Source organism: Teleopsis dalmanni, chromosome 1 (genome assembly GCF_002237135.1).
Source record: "Teleopsis dalmanni isolate 2A chromosome 1, ASM223713v2, whole genome shotgun sequence".
NCBI classification, from domain to species: Eukaryota; Metazoa; Arthropoda; class Insecta; order Diptera; family Diopsidae; genus Teleopsis; species Teleopsis dalmanni.
In genome coordinates this window covers 216,029,556-216,051,998 of record NC_051846.1, presented here as the reverse complement: position 1 = coordinate 216,051,998, position 22,443 = coordinate 216,029,556, and the positions used below count along the sequence as shown (strand labels likewise).

At 34.6% G+C, this 22,443-nt stretch overlaps 1 protein-coding gene across 2 annotated transcripts; it reads left to right on the top strand.

Moving 5' to 3' along the window:
- The first annotated feature begins 5,858 nt into the window (after positions 1-5,858).
- Positions 5,859-10,929, top strand: LOC119672035 (serine--tRNA ligase, mitochondrial). 2 transcript variants are annotated; one of them, XM_038082986.1, is made up of 5 exons: positions 5,862-5,893; positions 5,943-6,555; positions 6,604-6,776; positions 7,553-7,919; positions 10,741-10,929. In XM_038082986.1, the coding sequence occupies exons 1-5, from the start codon at positions 5,877-5,879 to the stop codon at positions 10,855-10,857; spliced, it is 1,287 nt and encodes a 428-aa protein (XP_037938914.1). In that variant the 5' UTR covers positions 5,862-5,876; the 3' UTR covers positions 10,858-10,929. The 2 variants fall into 2 exon arrangements, with proteins under 2 accessions (XP_037938912.1, XP_037938914.1); XM_038082984.1 differs by having other exon boundaries at positions 5,859-6,555.
- The last annotated feature ends 11,514 nt before the right edge of the window (positions 10,930-22,443 follow it).

The window sequence follows — 22,443 nt, the reverse complement described above, 5'->3', positions numbered from 1 at the left end:
AAATGCAAAGCCAATTAAGTTTAGTTTAAAAATTTTTACATGAAATGTGAACGGCTTAAGCCAACATAAACTTGAACTCACAAATTTCATGTCCCAAGAAAGTGTGGATGTAATGCTTTGCTCAGAAACACATCTAACTAACAAAATTTTCTTTTCTATTCCTGGTTATTCATTCTATAAAACCAATCACCCAGATGGCAAAGCACATTGTGGTACAGGTATTTTGATACGAAGGCGTCTAAAACACAATTTTCTGGGTACATATGCTCATAATTATATGCAAGCCACATCAATATGCCTTAAGCACACAGGAAAAAATTTAACTTTATCGGCAGTTTACTGCCCTCCTCGCACTAGGTGAAAGATTTCTTGCGGCGGGAGACTACAACGCCAAGCACACGTATTGGGGTTCACGACTCTGTAATCCAAAAGGAAAACAGCTCTACAATTCAATTGTAAATAGAAAAAATGTACTAGACGTAATCTCTGCTGGGCAGCCAACATATTGGCCTGCTGATAACAATAAAATACCAGACCTAATAGACTTCACCGTAACCAGAGGCATCAGCAAAAATTTTATCTCAACATACACTAGCTGCGATTTGTCTTCTGACCATTCTCCAGTTACAGTTATATGACTGTTCCTATAGCCTTACAAGTCCTAGAACAAACTGGCTTAAATATAAAAAGTATATTAACTCACACATACACATAAATTACAAGATAAAGTGTAAGTCTCATTTGAAGACGCAACCTCAATTTTAAACTCAATTCTGATTTCAGCAGCAGAAAACTCCACCCCTAAAGGCAATAAAATTTACAGATTCTATAGAGTACTTACAAATAGTGACATAGAGAATTTAGTTTTACAAAAACGTAGATTAAGGTGTGAATGGCAAAAATCTAGGTCCCCATTAGCGCAAAACTTATTTAAGGAAGCCCAAAGGAGACTTAGATCTGCATTAAGCAAGGAAGTCAAAGTCAGACAATATAATTATATTCAAAACCTATGTCCAAATGGCAAAAACCATTCATCTTTGTGGAATGCTAGCAAAGGTATAAATCCTCCCATAGACTCCAATTCTCCAATATGAAACTCTCTTGGAAACTGGGCGCGAAGTGATGAAGAAAAATCTAACGTTTTTGCTGATTACCTAAAAGAGGTGTTCCAACCAAATCCTGCAGCAGGACAATATGACTTTCCCACTCAAGATCCACCAGCACCATCTATTGACATGAATATCACGGCCAATGATCTTGTTCAAATAATCACAAATAAGTTAGATTGCAAAAAAGCACCGGGATATGATAATATCTCACCCATCATGATAAAAAACTTACCCCTTTTGGCCATAAATTTTATCACAAGACTTTTTAATGCCATAATTAAATTTGGCTTTTATCCAACAGAGTGGAAAACATCCATGATTATTATAATTCATAAATCAGGTAAAGACCCCACGCTTGCCTGTTCATACAGGCCAATAAGCTTACTGCCATGCCTTTCTAAAACCATGCTAAAACCGTTCCTTGACGTTCAAAACTTAATACCGTCCCACCAGTTTGGTTTTAGGGAAAAACATGGAACTATTGAGCAAGTGAATCGTATAACGAATGAAATAAGACACGCATTTGAGCTCAGAGAATATTGTTCAGCGGTATTCCTTGATGTTAAACAAGCATTTGATAAAGTATGGCATAATGGACTCATATATAAGATACGCTATTCATTACCTGCAAATGTCCACTCAGTTCTAGAATCGTATCTGCATAATAGAAGCTTTAAAGTGAAATGCAAATCATATACTTCTAATAATTTCCCAATAGAAGCTGGCGTTCCACAAGGAAGTGTTCTTGGCCCTATATTGTATGTACTTTACACATCTGATATCCCGATAAGTAGTTCAGTTATCACCACAACGTTTGCCGATGATACGGCAATTTTATGCCGAAACAGAAACGCTGTGCTAGGTTCAAACCAACTTCAATCTCACTTATATCGGGTGGAGAAATGGTTGTCAAAATGGCGAATTAAAATTAACGAACTAAAATGTAGACACGTCATTTTTACCTTAAATCGGAGTACATCTCCAACAATTTTACTAAACAACATTCCCATACCACAAGCAGATAATATAACGTACTTAGGTATCCACCTAGACAGACGACTAACTTGGTGCAAACATATTGAAGCCAAAAAAATTCAGATGAAGCTTCAAGCCTCTAAGTTGCATTGGCTCATTAATAGCAGATCTTTCCTGTGCCTAGAGTATAAAGTACTCTTGTATGACAGCATTATAAAACCAATATAGACTTATGGTATCCAGCTATTTGGCAATGCTAGTGCATCAAATATTGAAATTATACAAAGAGCTCAGTCAAAAATACTAAGAATTATCACTGGTGCCCCATGGTATATTAGGAATGAAAGTATACACCGAGATCTACAAATTCCCCTAGTTAAAGCTGAATTTGACAATATAAGAAAAAAATACAATAAAAGGCTGACAGAGTATGTTAATCCCTTAGCAAGAAATCTCGCACTTCTATCCATTACTTCCCGCCTAAAAAGAGCTGACCGTCCAGCCGTTAATTAATATTCAACAGCTTGAAGTAAAAACCGCACCTTTCTTTTTAGTAATCACTTTCTTAAGAAACTACCTAACATTCACTCCAATGAAATTTAACCCATTAATCTAAGTGAGGTTCGTGATTACTTCCCGCCTAAAAAGAGCTGACCGTCCAGCTGTTAATTAATATTCAACAGCTTGAAGTAAAAACCGCACCTTTCTTTTTAGTAATCACTTTCTTAAGAAACCACCTAACATTCACTCCAATGAAATTTAACCCATTAATCTAAGTGAGGTTCGTGATATAAGGTTTACTTATTTTATTTTATTTTATACAATGTATAATTAAAATAAAAATTTGTAACATTATGTAATTAGTTATACAACTTATTGTTATTGTTAGTCTCATTTTAAGAGAGGACGCAATAAATAAATGTATGTTTTAAAAAAAAAAAAAAAAAATTGTGTAATTTTATTTGATATTATATATATGGCAAAGTGCACCAGTAACTATAATATTATATATAGTGAAACAGCTGTAACTATAATATGTTCGCCACATAGAGTGTTTTGTTCACATAGAGAGTTCTGTATAATGTGTCCAAAGATAATTAGGGGTATTCAGTCTCTCTTGTAAACTCATTGCAAGGAGCACGAAATGCAAGAATGCTATACAAAAACTGCAAGACTGCGAGAACACCTCTGTTGCAGAATTGCATCATCAAAATGAATCAGCTGTTTTTGCAGCCGTATCAAAATTGAGCAAAGAAAAATAAAAGTATAACAATGCCGCGAACAAGTGAAATACAAAAATGTATAGATTTTTTTATTGAAAATAGTGCTTTTAATATTCTGATTGAAGGTATTAACATGTTGTTAATGTAGTTTTCACTACTATATAGTTTCTATTTGTTAGATGATGCAAATTACTGGGAAGTGATGGAGCAATTAAATGAAGACCTTTTGTTTACTTTAGTAAACCATCACAGAAATCACCAACCCGTACCAAAATCTATTCCATGGAGATCTACCATTCTTCAAGAATTTGATGAAGGCCGTTTTTGTCAGATGCTTAGAGTAAATTGGAACGTATTTTCCTTAATAGTCTCACTAATAAACTATTAAGGATTGCTATTGTTTTATATCGTTTGGGTTCATCAGGCGAAAATGCGGCTATTCATTGTTTGTTGTTGGAGATATATGTAATAATAATATAATATAAAAATAATTAGTATAATAAAAATATAACTAATTCTTAATTTATTATTGTTATTTGTTATATTTTTTATCGAGGGGGGTAGTGGGGCTTTGCACAGCAGAACGCACGACTTTCGGTGCAGAGCTGGATGATGTGTTGTCTGCAGACGATTCAATAAAAAAAACTTCGTCGCCTAGCGCAGAACTAGTTGGTGGCCATGGCAATGTTTCCGTACAAAATTAGACATGCGTCCAAACACTTCATTCAATAGTTCAAAATGTGAACAAATTTTCGTAAGTTTCGCTGAAATTGATAAATAGATAAATTAATTCACAAATGTATATGTATATAATATTGTATTTGTGAAAACTTAATTAATGGTCACATCGATTTATATTATTGAACGAAACGAATGTATATAACATAACCATAGATTAACATATCTCGAAATTTTACTAACAGTCAATTCAAATTTAAAAATGAGAATCAACAAATGACAAAACAGCTGATTTCCGCCATTTCTGGTTTGTTGCAAGCAAATATACATAAGGGGTATTCACTCTCTCTTGCAAACTCATTGCAAGGTGCACGAAATGCACAGATTGTACGAGAATGCAAATAACAACAACAAAATACACGCACAAAATTTCGTGCAATTGCGTGCAATCTTCCAATGCTGAAACCTATGTATATTTGCTTGCAACAAACCAGAAATGGCGGAAATCAGCTGTTTTGTCATTTGTTGCTTCTCATTTTTAAATTTGAATTGACTGTTAGTAAAATTTCGAGATATGTTAATCTATGGCTATGCTATATACATGCGTTTCGTTCAATAATTTAAATCGATGTGACCATTAATTAAGTTTTCACAAATATAATATTATATACATATACATTTGTGACTTAATTTATCTATTTATCAATTTCAGCGAAACTTACGAAAATTTGTTCACATTTTCAACTATTGAATGAAGTGTTTGGACGCATGTCTAATTTTGTACGGAAACATTGCCATAGCCACCAACTAGTTCTGCGCTAGGCAACGAAGTTTTTTTTATTGAATCGTCTGCAGACAACACATCATCCAGCTCTGCACCGAAAGTCGTGCGTTCTGCTGTGCATAACCCCACTACCCCCCTCGATAAAAAATATAACAAATAACAATAATAAATTAAGAATTAGTTATATTTTTATTATACTAATTATTTTTATATTATATTATTATTACATAAATCTCCAACAACAAATAATGTAGCGACTTTACGAATAGCCGCATTTTCGCCTGATGAACCCAAACGATATAAAACAATAGCAATCCTTAATAGTTTATTAGTGAGACTATTAAGGAAAATACGTTCCAATTTACTCTAAGCATCTGACAAAAACGGCCTTCATCAAATTCTTGAAGAATGGTAGATCTCCATTGAATAGATTTTGGTACGGGTTGGTGATTTCTGTGATGGTTTACTAAAGTAAACAAAAGGTCTTCATTTAATTGCTCCATCACTTCCCAGTAATTTGCATCATCTAACAAATAGAAACTATATAGTAGTGAAAACTACATTAACAACATGTTAATACCTTCAATCAGAATATTAAAAGCACTATTTTCAATAAAAAAATCTATACATTTTTGTATTTCACTTGTTCGCGGCATTGTTATACTTTTATTTTTCTTTGCTCAATTTGATACGGCTGCAAAAACAGCTGATTCATTTTGATGATGCAATTCTGCAACAGAGGTGTTCTCGCAGTCTTGCAGTTTTTGTATAGCATTCTTGCATTTCATGCTCCTTGCAATGAGTTTACAAGAGAGAGTGAATACCCCTATAGGTTTCAGCATTGGAAGATTGCACGCAATTGCACGAAATTTTGTGCGTGTATTTTGTTGTTGTTATTTGCATTCTCGTACAATCTGTGCATTTCGTGCACCTTGCAATGAGTTTGCAAGAGAGAGTGAATACCCCTATTCTGTATTAGTTTTCGAAAATAAAAGTCTCCGTTATTTGTAAGATCTTTTCTGATGTAATCCTCTCGAATTATGTTGGTGCATGTAAGTGGGGTTTAGTAGTTTGAAGTACTGTGAAAAAGTTTTTTTATTAGTTAATATGAAAGATTTTATTTGGTACGTTATAAACAAAAGATCATTTCATTATGTATTTATTTATGTTCAGTGTCCAAGTTAGGCTTGATTTTCATCGACAGATCAAAAATTTACTTCAAAGGGACTTATATCCCTTTCATTTTAAACAACATAATAAACATGAATTGCGAAGAAATCTGCACTTAATTAAAATAAGTAATTTAAGTAAGCAATATTTGGATAATATGGAAAACAATATTGTTTTACGGAAAGATGTAAATAACATTCCTGCAATTCGAACATTGGTTAAAGATATAAGTCTTAGAAATGATCCACTTTTGTGTGATAAGTTGGAAGCGGAACTTAAGAAATTACCAAACTTAACCCATGCGAGATTAATTCAGTATGGAGATAAGCCTTGTGAGTTGTTGCGCTATTTTCCCATGATATCGTCCTCTGGCTTGACTGAATTTTCAGAAATTTGTAAACGATTAAATTTATTTCGAATGGAACACTTGGGTAATATCACAGGTCATAAAAGCTATTACCTCATTAGCTATTTGGCCATGCTGGAACATGCATTAATTGAACACGCAATTACTTTCCTTAGGAAAAATGATTTCAAGTTGGTGTCTGTACCTGATATTCTTCCTGCATTTCTTATTGAAGGCTGCGGAATGCACACTGCGCCGGAGAGAACTCAAGTACATTATGTTTTTATATGGAAAATTTATTGAAGAATGCAATTTTAGGTGTATACTTTAAAACCAAATATGTGCCTGTCGGGTACATCAGAAATGGCATTAGCTGGTATATTTCAGGATCGATTATATAAAAAAAAAGAGTTACCGATTAAAGTGTGTGCCGTAAGTCGTTGCTTTAGAGCAGAAACATCTGGTTCACATGAGGAAAAGGGCATATACAGGTATTGAACATATAAATACTATAGCTAAAAGGCGTAATATGGTGGTAGTTCTTAATTAAAAACATGTACAGTATACTTTGATAATACCAATACACAATAATTCGGACATAACGAAAGATATGTTTCCTGAGTAAACTGAGACCAACCTTTTTTACTTTTTTCCTTATTTTATTTATTTATTTAACGGAAGTTGATTTCTTTAACGTTCATTTGCAAGATTGATAAAATCTTTTTGTATATCTTTTATAGTATATACTCGTTTAAATTATTTCCTGTTGTAATAAATATATAGCATATAAATCGTAAATTATTACATTGTAGTGTGTACATGCTTTGGTTTATTTGCTGACTGCGCTATTTGTTAATATTTTCTATTCCCACGTTAAACTGTAAAAGTTTATGCCAGAGAAATACGATATCTTGTTTTTTTAACTTGACAGACCTTGACCGTCTTGCGCGAGGCATAAATGCTGAGCTTGCAAGTACGGTATGTGCACACTACCATCCAAATAAGCTTAAGAATAAATGACATAAATAAAAGCAGTATCGAGACGTAACTCAAATACAACGGAGTTTTATTTAATTATAAAGAGAACACTACAACATTACTAAAACATTAAAGCTTGATTATCAAAAGTATACTGTAAAACACTTTTTGTTACTGGCCTCTTTCTCAGCGTACATTTTTTAAAATTCAGTTACAATTATTTATTCAAAAGGTTACTTGGTATTTATATTATACTTGCATGTATGCTATTTTTTAATGTTTTTTTTAGAGTTCATCAATTCAATAAAGTCGAAATGTTTGCAGTATGTACAACTTCACAATCTGAAGAAATTATAAACTATTTTAAAAATCTAGAAATTTCTCTTTTTAAAAATTTAAATCTTACATTTCGGTTGCTTGATATGCCACCACCAGAGTTGGGAGCTCCTGCATACGAAAAATATGATATTGAATCGTGGATGTCGGGTCGAAAAATATGGGGTGAAATATCAAGTTGTAGTAACTGCACGGATTACCAATCAAAGCGATTAAATATCACCTATTTATCTAGTAATAAAACAAAATTTGTACATACTGTGAATGGAACCGCTGCTGCAATTCCCAGACTTCTTATATCTTTAATTGAATCAAATCAGGTACATTATACTAACCGTTTTTTGGTTATTTTTATAGTACTTAGGCTGTCTGAATTCGAAATTAACGATAGAAATAATCTACTAAACAGTTTTCGATATTTAAATTTTAAAATTATAACAACTTATAATTAAATTTAATTTAATTTTTTGAATAAAGTACTAGTGTTGCTGAAAAGCTATGCTTTCTTTGTATGATGACAAAGAAGCTTTATAAAAAATTTAGAGGGTTTTTCGAATAGCAAAGAAAGAAATAAAGGACAAATACAAAAATTTATTTTAATTTTTATTAAAATTAGGCTGACCATACAACGGTGTTTCGAGTATTGCCAAGCACTCATCATCAGTGGTCTTAGGAAATAATCGAATTTTATATAATTAGGTTATAGTCCGTATATAATTTGTTTGGAGTGCAAGTGCCAGGCTTAGAACTTGTGCCTGTCAAATTAGAAGCGATGACTAATCGTGTTTATCCACAAGTAGCCAAGGCTGCACAAATTTTCAATGCTCAAGTTCCAGGTTTTGTTGCCACATATTTTTATTTTAATTAGTGACACCAACCAAAGCACTTGCCGTGGTTTAAATTAGAACGCGCTTATAAACTACAGCTTTATTTGGAAACACAAGATCAACGAATTGGAAGTTAACTTTTGTCCAGACAAATAATATACAGATTGCGAATGCAGAACAAAAAAATTGACCCCTTTGATTTTATGGTAGCCAGCTCGAGTAGAAATGTATAAATTTTTTCTAAAATATATGATTGACTTTGTGTGCATGCAATGCACAACTTTTTCCAAATTATTATAAATTTGATTTTTGATGAAATTTTATATTGGTCTCATACAAATATATGAGGTTTGCCTATTATGAGGTGAGTAAACACCTGCTGTAGCCCAGTCATAGTTGATGATATCATGATATCATGATCTATGTTAATAAACACCATGTTAAATATCTATTTATGTTTTATGTTTTAATATACAAATAATTATATCCTATCTGCACAAATTTTAATATGTTTACATATGCACACTCGCATGTACAAACTAATAAATAGAAACAACAAAAATTTTCTTAACATTAAGTTACGCACTTTGAAAAAAAAACCTCTTGTTTAAAATAATCACCGGATACCGGTTCCACTTAAGTTTTTGTTTTTCTATTTCCTTGTTAAAAATAACCCTTACGTGTTCTTGCTGTGCTTAGGTTTTTCTTTCATTTTGAATATATTTTGTGTTTTTTCAATTTCCCCAAGCACTGCACTCACTCGAGTAAAAAAAACCCAAATACTCAGAATAGAAAACCTTGTAAACAGTAGAGTAGTATATTCGGTATTATCTTCGTCTTCGAACAATGCGAATAGTTCAAACTATTCGTTATAAAACAAATAACGAATTATTCGAAGCCATCTAAGGACGTGGGGTTGGGGCTGCCAATTTATAGTAAAACGTTTCCTTGGTTAATCGATAGTTAATAATAAATGTTTTCAGTAGAAATGTTTTCAATAGTGGTATTATATTTTTGAAAATTTTTCTTGTACATAATCATTCGAAAATTTTTTTTTGGGTCTACAAATACAAAGAGTTATATTTGTAGTATTCTATCAAATTTGCAGTTCAGATTCAGTGTTAATTAGCCAGCTGATCCAAAACAGTAACTGACTTATATTGTTCTAACTTCGAGTTTTGTTAAATTATTGTGAAGTATAAACCGAAAGAAAACAAAAAGTGCTTGGTGAATTAAATAATTATACAAAAAATAATAGGTCTTATTCCGACGCCAGTAGAAAATCCTATAGCAAAAGTTACCGTACGAAAGCATCAGCAAAGGAGACAGTCAAGGGAGACCCATTATCAGCAATACCATGACCCATCACTTTAAATGAAACATTTTGAAAAATTGGTGAAATAAATTAGAAAATTATACTAATAAATAAATCAACACAATTATAAGGATATGCATACGATCATGTTTTAATTGCAGCTAAAACAAATTCTTTTACCGATGTAGGTACTCTTAAAAATTGAAGCTAAAATATGTTAAAACTGGCGTACTTATAAATTGTAGCAAACAAAATGTATAGTCATATCGTCATATAAAGCAACACCTGCATAATTATTTAAAATTTTTTCTTTTGACAGCTAAAGCTACTGTACGATACTTGATGCTAACCCAGATCCTTAATTTGAATTAGCTTGGCAGCATTATTAGTGTCAAATAGCCTGAGCATTTGTAACCCAAACTAATCTTTGCGAGAAATAAAAATTCAAACACGAAAAGGTTGCTTAATATTATAATTCTGATTTTTATTAAAATTAATTAGTCTAAACAAATTTTTTTTAAATAATTAATATTGAATTATGCATTAATTATAAATATTAATGCAACAATTCGCAAAACAATAAATTTTTTTCACGCAGTACTTAAAAAATTATTAGTGAAAATATTAAACATTTTCTTCAGTGCAATGACCCACAATAAAGGGTGATAATGCAGAATTGCACTTTTCAGTGGTCAATGACTGGTGCCAGTGTTGGGCTAAAGAAAATGTGAACACACGTAACCTAATATTTATGTGTTATCATAAAAACAATTACTAAATAATTATGCACATAAACAATTAATATCAAAACTATCGGGTGAATGCAGTATAACTTCTAGAATTTCAGATATAAAAATTAACTTATGTATGTGCTTATATCTTGTTTCCTGACGTAATAAGCCAAACTACTTAACAAATGATTTAGTACAGCCTTGTCTTAAACTAATCTAAATTTGTAGAAATATGGTTTTTATTGTTTTACATTTCTTTTAATTTCAGATGAAAGCCAGTTCAATATCTGTGCCAAACGTTTTGCAAAAGTTTATAAAACAAAGTGATGTAAAAAAAGAAAAGAGATTTCCCGAATTAAAACTTGCTAAGCGTATTAAGCATTAGCAATAACTTTCAATTATTTATATTTCAATAAATAATTATAACCTATGTATTAATTTGCAGATTAATAATGAGTTATAATCTTTAAGAAGTTATTCGTTTTTATTTTATATTTAAACCAGCCGAAAATCGAAATCAGGAACTTTGTTAACTCGTAAATAGTGTATTTTTGTACAGAAAGGCATAAGCACAGCTGATCTAGCAGCAATATAGAATTTAAGTATACCTTTACTTTGCACTTCTGTGCAAAGATTTTATATCATACTAAAATTTAACCCGGCAAACGTTATTTTGCCGTATAAATTATTTTTACTGATTAATTTTTTTTTAAATAAATGATAATGAATGTATTGTATTGTATTGCCACTTGCCGCAGTATTGTGAACTATTTCCGTTGCTACGAACGAAGTCATTTGAAAGCATGAATTAAATATGCAAATGGACTTCAGGAACAGATTTGAATCTTCATGCGTGCCAATGAGCAAGTTCAATGGTTTTGGTGGCCTCTCAATTTCTGGTAGTTGCACTTTTCCTGATGCGCAACACAACCCGTCTGATTCTTGTTTGAATTTAAGTGACAATAAGGGCATTCTTTGTCCATAGAGCCAATCATCACTTTCGGATGTGCGGAATATTCAATATCTGGCTCGTACTTGAACGCAAGACGAAGAAACGAAGTGGATGTTGTAATGAACCCCTTTACGTGGGGCAGTCTATAGCTGGGATAGTTCAACGGTGTCCAGGGTACTTACAAGACCATTTATATTTTTAGACTCGACTGCGATTCCCCGCGTAATTTCGTCTGATTCACCCGTCCCTAGCCTCTGTTTTATTTAAAACCACAGTACTTTTATATCTACTTCTTTTTTATTGGTATTACATATATTATTCCAGTATACTAGAGTTTACAATAAATTTTATTTTTATTACGATATAGAGATTTTATCTTGAGCAATATAATAATTAGCAAAAATATCTTAACAATTTTCATAAATAAAAAATAGAATTTATATATACAAGTCTAGATATTATTTCAATACAATAGAGTTTACAATACTTTATTTTATTATCATATAGAGATTTTATCTTGAGCAATATAATTCTTAACAAAAAATCTTAACAATTTCCGAAGACGCCGGGATATAAAGTATTAACGTATTTATAATTATTCCGCGCATAGGTCGAAGACGCAGATATATAAAGTATTTAAAATTTAATTTAGTCAAAGCACAGATCGAAGACGCAGGAATATAACTACGATTCCTCAGCGTATTTTGCATTTGTTCGAACCACAAGTCGGGGACGTAGGAATATAAAGTATTAACGTATTTATAATTATTCAACGCACATGTCGAAGACGCAAATATATAAAGTATTTACAATTTAATTTAGTCAAAGCACAGATCGAAGACACAGGAATATAACTACGATTCCTCAGCGTATTTTGCATTTGTTCGCACCACAAGTCGAAGACGCAGGCATATAAAGTATTAACGTATTTATAATTATTCAACGCACATGTCGAAGTCGCCAATATATAAAGTATTTAAAAATTTAATTTAGTCAAAGCACAGATCGAAGACGCAGGAATATAACTACGATTCCCCAGCGTATTTTGCATTTGTTCGCACCACAATTCGAAGACGCAGGAATAGAAAGTATTTAAAAATTTAATTTAGTCAAAGCACAGATCGAAGACGCAGGAATATAACTACGATTCCCCAGCATATTTTGCATTTGTTCGTACCACAAGTCGGAGACGCAAATATATAAAGTATTAACGTATTTATAATTATTCAACGCACATGTCGAAGTCGCCAATATATAAAGTATTTAAAAATTTAATTTAGTCAAAGCACAGATCGAAGACGCAGGAATATAACTACGATTCCTCAGCGTATTTTGCATTTGTTCGAACCACAAGTCGAAGACGCAGGAATATAAAGTTTTTACGTATTTATAATTATTCAACGCACATGTCGAAGACGCCAATATATAAAGTATTTAAAAATTTAATTTAGTCAAAGCACAGATCGAAGACGAAGGAATATAACTACGATTCCTCAGCGTATTTTGCATTTGTTCGAACCACAAGTCGGAGACGCAGGAATATAAAGTATTAACGTATTTATAATTATTCAACGCACATGTCGAAGACGCAAATATCTAAAGTATTTAAAATTTAATTTAGTAAAAGCACAGATCGAAGACGCAGGAATATAACTACGATTCCTCAGCGTATTTTGCATTTGTTCGAACCACAAGTCGAAGACGCAGGAATATAAAGTTTTTACGTATTTATAATTATTCAACGCACATGTCGAAGACGCCAATATATAAAGTATTTAAAAATGCTTACCAATATCTTATCGTTTTCTCGGCTGCTCAGTTCTTCAGTACCTCGCTTCTTCTGGTGTCTGCCAAAGTCACGTGCCAAAGTTCACTCTGCTCTAGGATGATAAAAAAACGTCCACTCTACTCGAGGTTGATATTCAAAAAAGAGACCGAATTCACATTTTTGTCCCCTTTTATTCGATCTTGTCGACGCTTTTGATCCCGCTATTCTCAAGTTTGCATTTTTTTCCATATAAGTATTGTTTTTACTTGTTTACCATTTATGCCCATGCTTATTATTTTCTAAGTTTTTTTTTTTCTCTGTGCAGAATTGTTCTTGGCCGTTTACGGCTTGCTGTTGTGATGCATTTTTTTTTGTATAAGTTTTGTTTTTGCATGTTTACAGTTTTTGCTCATGCTTATTTTTATTATTTGCATAAATACGTTAGGGCAGCGTGGTATTATGCAACCCTTATTTTTTTTCCAGGGAAAAATAGGGTCGTTACACTCCCCCCTTTCTTTCAGAAAATGGAGTAAGCCGAGTCGTTCCATTTTTTGCAATCCTTACGAGCATCCATTTGCCATCAAGCAGTGCCTTGAAGCGGTGTCTTTGCCCTTTGGCCCATCTTGATACATCATATCCATGTCTTGCCAGTGTGTCGGCCGGGCATGTATCGGGCGATGGACCTTTGTTCTCGGTTATAACCGCATGGTTCATTACTGGGCTATCGTCTTCATTCTCGGTTGATGCCTTTAGAATGGTTTTTGCCGTAGGTGGAGTTGGTGGATATCCCCAATTAAAGGCTGTATGTAATGGGGAATGTGGTTCATCCCATGGTATAGGAGATGTTGTGACCAACAAGATGTCTTCATGTGGTGTCTCATGGTTTATCACGGGATGATCATATTCATGCTCCTTGGCTAGTTTTAGAATAGTTTTTGCCAGGGATGGAGTTGGCGGATATCCCCAATTAAAGGCTGTATGTAATGGGGAATGTGGTTCATCCCATGGTATAGGAGATGTTGTGACCAGTAATATGTCTTCCAAAGAGGTATTGGTCTTAGACCTGCTGTTCTCCTCATCATGTGCACCTTTTCCGGTATCAGCCTGCCTGATCATGCTTTGCTGCACCTCGCGTCCCATAGCTTCGGTATCCGAATCTTCCCCGAAAAGTTCGATATACCGTAAATATACATAGTTTACGCTTTGTTGCTAGGTTTATCTTATTGTCTTGTCGTTTCATGGTGATGTTTACTTGTGTTTATTTATTTCACATTCGTCTGGATTCTTCGATGCGGCATTCATTACATATGGAGAGCTATAGCGTTGCAACGGTCAAGTGGATATATTGTTTTTTTCTTTTTAAATATTAAAATTCTATTTCATAATTCATTTCTTTCCATTATTCAATTGTTTTCTTACAAATTTAGCATACTTTAGTACAAACAATTTTCAGTAATAATTATTACCTACATCACATTATAGTGATCTTTATATTCTAGTATATATATAATATATTAATATTGAAATTATAATGTACTTATAAAGAGCTTATTTATTTTTACTTACTTATTTAATAATATGTTTTCATATATTATAATGTATTTCTAGCAACTCCCTTTACCACATTATTTCTTACTGTCTTATAACGCCTATATACTCTATTAAGATTAGATTATAATGCATTTCTAACTAACTTATTTGATAGCTTATTTTTAATATAATATAATGTATTCATAACAATTCTTTTTTTTTTCCCCAACTTATACGAGAACATATTACAGTGCATATATCCTATCTTAATATTGATATTATAATATATTTATACATATATAAATATACAATTATATTTATACAATTAATAATTATTTATACAAATATTAATATTGATATTATAATATATTTATAACAATTCTTATTCGATAATATATAATGCATATATTCTATATTAATATTGATATTATAATATATTTATAACAATTCTTATTCGATAATATATAATGCATATATCCTATATTAATATTGATATTATAATATATTTATAACAATTCTTATTCGATAATATATAATGCATATACCCTATACTACTATTGATATTATAATATATTTATAACAATTCTTATTCGATAATATATAATGCATATATCCTATATTAATATTGATATTATAATATATTTATACCAACAATATTAGATATACCAATCGTCCAACCTGATTTATTTTCAGTTGCAAGTGCAATATTTTCACCTTTTCCTTGTCTTTCTAAGAGAAATTATATTACCAACAGTATTAGATGTAAATGTATGTTAATATAAAATGATGTATATAAAAAAAACCTGAACCTTTTCTTAGGATTGATATAACTTTAACTGACTCACATGTGCCGTAATAATCTTATCCGTAGACATTTCCCTCAATTTTATTATAACTGGTGACGTAAAATCAATAACCTCATAGGGCCTCGTGTATTTTGGTGCAAGTTTCGCAGCAAAACCTTCTTGTGCCTTTGACAGTGGGTGTGTTTTTGTTAAGACCAGTTCCCCGAGTAATGGTTTCCATTCTCGTCTGCGTAAGTTGTAATACCTAGATTGATCTATTGCGGCCTTGGTCATGTTTCTTTTGGGTATCCCGCAAATTTCGATCAAATGTCGTGCTTTACTGTCTGGTGACTCTGACTTCTTTCCAATGCCTGGAGTTACTTCATCATACAAGGTTCTGGGTAATCGTGGTTCCCTTCCTTGGACCACATACGCTGGCGTGAAGCCGGTTGAAGCGGAGATACTGGAGTTTATGGCCAACATTATCTCAGGTATACCCTCGTCCCAACGCCGTTGCTCTGTTGCTGTGTTCTGTGCGATCATTGTTTTTATAGTGCGATTTGCACGCTCAGTGGGGTTACCCTGCGGAGAATATGGTGCGGTTGTCTGGTGCCTAATTCCCAGATCCTCTAAGAATTGCCTAAAAGCGTGACTTGTGAATTGTGTTCCGTTATCAGTTATCAAAATCTTCGGTACCCCAAACCTCGCCAATATATTTTCTCTGAATGCTTTTTTTACACCTGCGGTCGTGGCTGCCCTCATAGGAATTATCTCTATCCATTTTGAGAATTTATCGAAGAATACTAAGGCCATCGTATTGCCTCGGATTGAGCGTGGCAATGGGCCTATGAAATCGGCACAAAGAATAGACCATGGTTCATCAGGAACCACTGTCAACATTTTCCCTGGTACTAGGTTCTGACTCACTTTAAATTTCTGACACACTATGCATTTCCACACATAGTCTTTTATATCCCGGTACATACCTGGCCAATAGTACTTGGCCGTAACTCGAAGTATGGTTTTGTGTTGTCCTCCATGTCCGGCGGTAGCGTCGTCGTGGGACTCTTTTAATACTTTTTCCCTCTCTCCTCGTGGTACGCATAGTTTCCAAGAGGGTTGTCCCTCATTCCCATACTGTGTTGGAAGGCGTCGATATAATTGTTTGTTTTCTACGGTGTAGTCTGGATATTTCTTCGGGTTCTTCAACACTGCTTTCTTCAGATTGCTGAGCCATGAGCATGCATCTTCCTGGTCCTCGGTGGTATCTAGCTGTGTAAATATGGTTTGGGGATGTCGTGATAAAGCGTCTGCTATTATGTTATGCTTACCCTTCCTGTACTGTACCTCGAAATTATACTGTTGGAGCTCTAACGCCCATCGCGCAATGCGACCAGAAGGATTATCAATTTTATTTAGCCTTTTCAGCGCCAAATGGTCCGTAATGACTGTGAAATGATACCCCTCAACATATTGCCGCATTTTCCTGACACCCCACACAATTGCCAGGCACTCCTTTTCAGTCGTGGTGTAATTCCTTTCCGCTGGGTTTAGCGTGCGACTGGCGTAAGCAATAACCTTCTCTTCTTCATCTATCTTCTGCGTTAAGGCAACTCCCAAACCATAGTTGCTGGCATCCGTCTGTAATATAAAGTGCTCATTAAAGTTGGGACAGGCCAAGATTGGGGCGCTGGTTAGCTTTTCTTTCAATATGTCAAACGCGGATTGTTGTTCCGACTTCCACTGCCATCGCTTACCCTTCTTCAACAACTGAGTTAAGGGCTGTATCGTACTCGAGAATTGCGGCACAAATCGACGGTACCATGAGGCAATTCCAATGCAGCGTCTTAATTCACTGATGTTCTTCGGCGCCGGGAGATCTTTAATGGCGGCAATCTTATCCGGGTCAGTATGGATGCCTTTTGGTATTACCAGGTGGCCAAGATACTTGATTTCCTTCGCAAAGAACTTACATTTCTTGATATTCAACTTTAACCTCGCTTTTTTAAGCCGATGGAATACCTCCTTCAAATTGGTCATATGTTCTTCCAGCGTGCGACCGATGACTATGATGTCATCTAGGTAGGCGAAGGCGTATGGTTCCAGATCGGACCCAATTACGGTGTCTAACGCCCTCTGGAAAGTTGCTGGTGCCGAATGCAGTCCAAATGGCATCACGCGCCATTGGTATAGTCCTCGTCCTGGCACCGTGAAAGCCGTATATACCTTACTATTCTCAGCCATCGGGATTTGCCAATACCCACTTTTTAAGTCTAGGCTGCTAATGTATTTCGCATCCCGCAGTTGGTCTAGAATATGCTGGATTCGTGGTATTGGGTAGGCATCTGGAATGGATCGTGCATTTATCTGCCGATAATCTACGCACAAACGCCAACTGTCGTCCTTCTTCTTCACGAGCACCACCGGGGAACTATATGCGCTGGTGGAGCGTTCTATATAACCCTTTTCGAGGAGTTCATCAATTTCTTGATTAAGGATTTTCTGCATTGCCGGATTCTTTGGGTAATAACGCTGTTTGATAGGTTTGTCATCCCTCATAGTGATAACATGGGTGGCGATGTCTGACAATCCAATTACTGTATCCAACTCCGCTAATTCTTTTTGGAGAAAATCTTCGATAGTCTGTGTTTCGTTCAACGTCGAATTATATACTATCCGTTGTTCAATTCGTGATGTATCTCCATCGAGCCTTATATTAATGCCACTAACATTGAGTATACTTTGTGTCAAAGCTAGAAAGTCCATCCCTAATACGACCTCTTGCGTCATTCCCTCCAGTAGTAGGAAGTCCATCTTGTACTGTTGCGTGCCTATCTTAACTGTCGCTCTGAAACTTTCACTGACCTGTCGTGGAGAGCCGTCCGCCAATCGAACCACTATATTCGTATCGGTAACCTTTCCGGGCACGCTTCGTACTACATTAGGGTTTATAAAACTTTTGCTGGCTCCCGTGTCGATAATTGCCTTCATTGGTTGTCCTTCAATAAATAAGCACGCAAATAGTCGATTATGTTCTATTGTGAACAGTTGGGCCCCTGTGTTTGATTTTTCGTCACGTCTCGGGGCTGTGGTAGACGTGGCCCCTCGGAGTTTCCCGGCCTCCTATTACAACACTCAATGGTCCGTAGATCCCGTTTCCCACATCGCCAGCAAAATAGGATTTGGGGATTCCGGCACGTTCTAGCTAGGTGGCCTGATTTGCCACACCGGAAGCATGCTGTTGAAATGTTTATTGGCACGATCTCCGCAAATGAAGTATCTTTATTTGCTTGTGGAAAGGAATTAGCATTTTTTATCCTCCTACCCTTCTCCTCAGTGTTGGCACCTTCAAGAGATATGTTACCCCGCCTTGAGATCCTTGCTCGTCCTTCCTCTCTTCCGCGCTCCTCTTTATTAATGTTCTCATAATCGTTTGCAAGCGTGATGAGTTCGTCCAATGAACTAAAGTCTCGTCGTTTTATATATCTCTGATACTCAGTTCTACAGTTACGATATAGTCGTTCCAATTTCTCCTGCTCAGTCATCCTCAAGTGTCGCATTAGTTTTTGCATTTGAAGAACATACCTTCGAAATGGTTCACCCGCTCGTTGCAACCGGGCTCGCAAATCATCTTCTAAACGTTCGAAATATCGGTGCGGTAGGAAGAAGCTTAAAAAGTCATGTTTGAACAAGTGCCAGTACCTCCACTCTTTCTTATTATGACGAAACCACTCCAGAGCCTGTCCTTTTAATAGTTCGGGCATACTTCTAGCCAGCATATCTTTTGGGATATCGTATACTTCCGCTAATTCCTCGACTCGTTCCACGAATGCTAGCGGATCTTGATTGTCGTCAAACCGGACCGACCATTTCCTAACCTGGTCAATGACTGCTGCCTGCGTATTCCTATACGGCGTATACAGGACTGAGAGAGTAAGTGCATCCCGCATTGGTGGTTCTGCCAGAGGCGATTCCACTGGAGTCCTTGGCTTCGTAGGTATTTCTAGTTGGGGGCCACACATTTGTCCCACAGGTTCCTGGCCTCCGCTGTCCGTATTTAACTCTTCAGTAGATGTTTTACTATGTTTAGCCTCCATCTCACTCAACCTTATGTGCTCATCTGGTTTATGATCTGTGTGGGCCACATAATTAGACAGACGACGACGTAAGTCTTCGACGGTCCCCGTTACCTCCAAGCCAAATTCCTCCAAATATGTAATTAAGTCCTCTTTCCGCACATTCCTTATCCATATACGTTTCATGTTGCTAATGTGCTACTCTGTACCGAACGGTTAATTTGATTGACCCAATGTATCTCGCCACTTATATCGTATCCTCTAATCTAGCGTCTAGAATCACTGCTCGGTCAGGTGCGCTAGTTGCTATACCGTAGATCAGCTCTCGAATCGTGTTCTTAAATCGAGTGTCCCTGCTCGGGCGCCACTTGGATGAACCCCTTTACGTGGGGCAGTCTATAGCTGGGATAGTTCAACGGTGTCCAGGGTACTTACAAGACCATTTATATTTTTAGACTCGATTGCGATTCCCCGCGTAATTTCGTCTGATTCACCCGTCCCTAGCCTCTGTTTTATTTAAAACCACAGTACTTTTATATCTACTTCTTCTTTGTTGGTATTACATATATTATTCCAGTATACTAGAGTTTACAATAAATTTTATTTTTATTACGATATAGAGATTTTATCTTGAGCAATATAATTCTTAGCAAAAATATCTTAACAATTTTCATAAATAAAAAATAGAATTTATATATACAAGTCTAGATATTATTTCAATACAATAGAGTTTACAATAAACTTTATTTTATTATCATATAAAGAGAGTTTATCTTGAGCAATATAATTCTAAAAAAAAATATCTTAACAATTTTCATAATTAAAAAAATGGAGTTTATATATACAAGTCTGGATATTATTTCAATACAATAGAGTTTACAATAAACTTTATTTTATTATCATATAAAGAGAGTTTATCTTGAGCAATATAATTCTAAAAAAAAATATCTTAACAATTTTCATAATTAAAAAAAGTGGAGTTTATATATACAAGTCTAGATATTATTTCAATACAATAGAGTTTACAATACTTTATTTTATTATCATATAGAGAGTTTATCTTAAGCAATATAATTCTTAACAAAAATCTTAACAATTTCCGAAGACGCCGGGATATAAAGTATTAACGTATTTATAATTATTCCGCGCATATGTCGAAGACGCAGATATATAAAGTATTTAAAATTTAATTTAGTCAAAGCACAGATCGAAGACGCAGGAATATAACTACGATTCCTCAGCGTATTTTGCATTTGTTCGAACCACAAGTCGGAGACGTAGGAATATAAAGTATTAACGTATTTATAATTATTCAACGCACATGTCGAAGACGCAAATATATAAAGTATTTACAATTTAATTTAGTCAAAGCACAGATCGAAGACACAGGAATATAACTACGATTCCTCAGCGTATTTTGCATTTGTTCGAACCACAAGTCGAAGACGCAGGCATATAAAGTATTAACGTATTTATAATTATTCAACGCACATGTCGAAGTCGCCAATATATAAAGTATTTAAAAATTTAATTTAGTCAAAGCACAGATCGAAGACGCAGGAATATAACTACGATTCCCCAGCGTATTTTGCATTTGTTCGCACCACAATTCGAAGACGCAGGAATAGAAAGTATTTAAAAATTTAATTTAGTCAAAGCACAGATCGAAGACGCAGGAATATAACTACGATTCCCCAGCATATTTTGCATTTGTTCGTACCACAAGTCGGAGACGCAAATATATAAAGTATTAACGTATTTATAATTATTCAACGCACATGTCGAAGTCGCCAATATATAAAGTATTTAAAAACTTAATTTAGTCAAAGCACAGATCGAAGACGCAGGAATATAACTACGATTCCCCAGCGTATTTTGCATTTGTTCGCACCACAATTCGAAGACGCAGGAATAGAAAGTATTTAAAAATTTAATTTAGTCAAAGCACAGATCGAAGACGCAGGAATATAACTACGATTCCCCAGCGTATTTTGCATTTGTTCGAACCACAAGTCGGAGACGCAGGAATATAAAGTATTTACGTATTTATAATTATTCAACGCACATGTCGAAGACGCCAATATATAAAGTATTTAAAAATGCTTACCAATATCTTATCGTTTTCTCGGCTGCTCAGTTCTTCAGTACCTCGCTTCTTCTGGTGTCTGCCAAAGTCACGTGCCAGTTCATACCTTCACTGAGATTTCCCATAGGGTACTTCTGAAGCCTCCTATGAGATTTCTCTATCTGGCAACTTTTAAAGCTCCCAGATCGGTATCCTGGGCGCGCAATGGTCCAGTAACTGTTATCCGCAACTGATATTAAAAAAACGTTCGCTCTGCTTTAGGATGATGTTCAAAAAAAAACGTTCACTCTGCTCTAAGATGATGTTAACAAAAATGTTCACTCAGCTTTAGGATGATGTTCAAAAAAACGTTCACTCTGCTCTAAGATGATGTTAAAAAAATAACGTTCACTCTGCTCTAGGATGATAAAAAAACGTCCACTCTACTCGAGGTTGATATTCAAAAAAGAGACCGAATTCACATTTTTGTCCCCTTTTATTCGATCTTGTCGACGCTTTTGATCCCGCTATCCTCAAGTTTGCATTTTTTTCCATATAAGTATTGTTTTTACTTGTTTACCATTTATGCCCATGCTTATTATTTTCTAAGTTTTTTTTTTTTTCTCTGTGCAGTATTGTTCTTGGCCGTTTACGGCTTGCTGTTGTGATGCATTTTTTTTTGTATAAGTTTTGTTTTTTGCTCATGCTTATTTTTATTATTTGCATAAATACGTTAGGGCAGCGTGGTATTATGCAACCCTTATTTTTTTTCCAGGGAAAAATAGGGTCGTTACA

Coding starts and splice junctions, on each gene's coding strand:
- LOC119672035 (XM_038082984.1), top strand. CDS start 5,923: ATGTATTTATTTATGTTCAGTGTCCAAGTTAGGCTTGATTTTCATCGA. Junction 6,777..7,552: donor GAGGAAAAGGGCATATACAG/GTATTGAACATA, acceptor TGTTTTTTTTAG/AGTTCATCAATTCAATAAAG. Junction 7,920..10,740: donor CTTTAATTGAATCAAATCAG/GTACATTATACT, acceptor TTTTAATTTCAG/ATGAAAGCCAGTTCAATATC.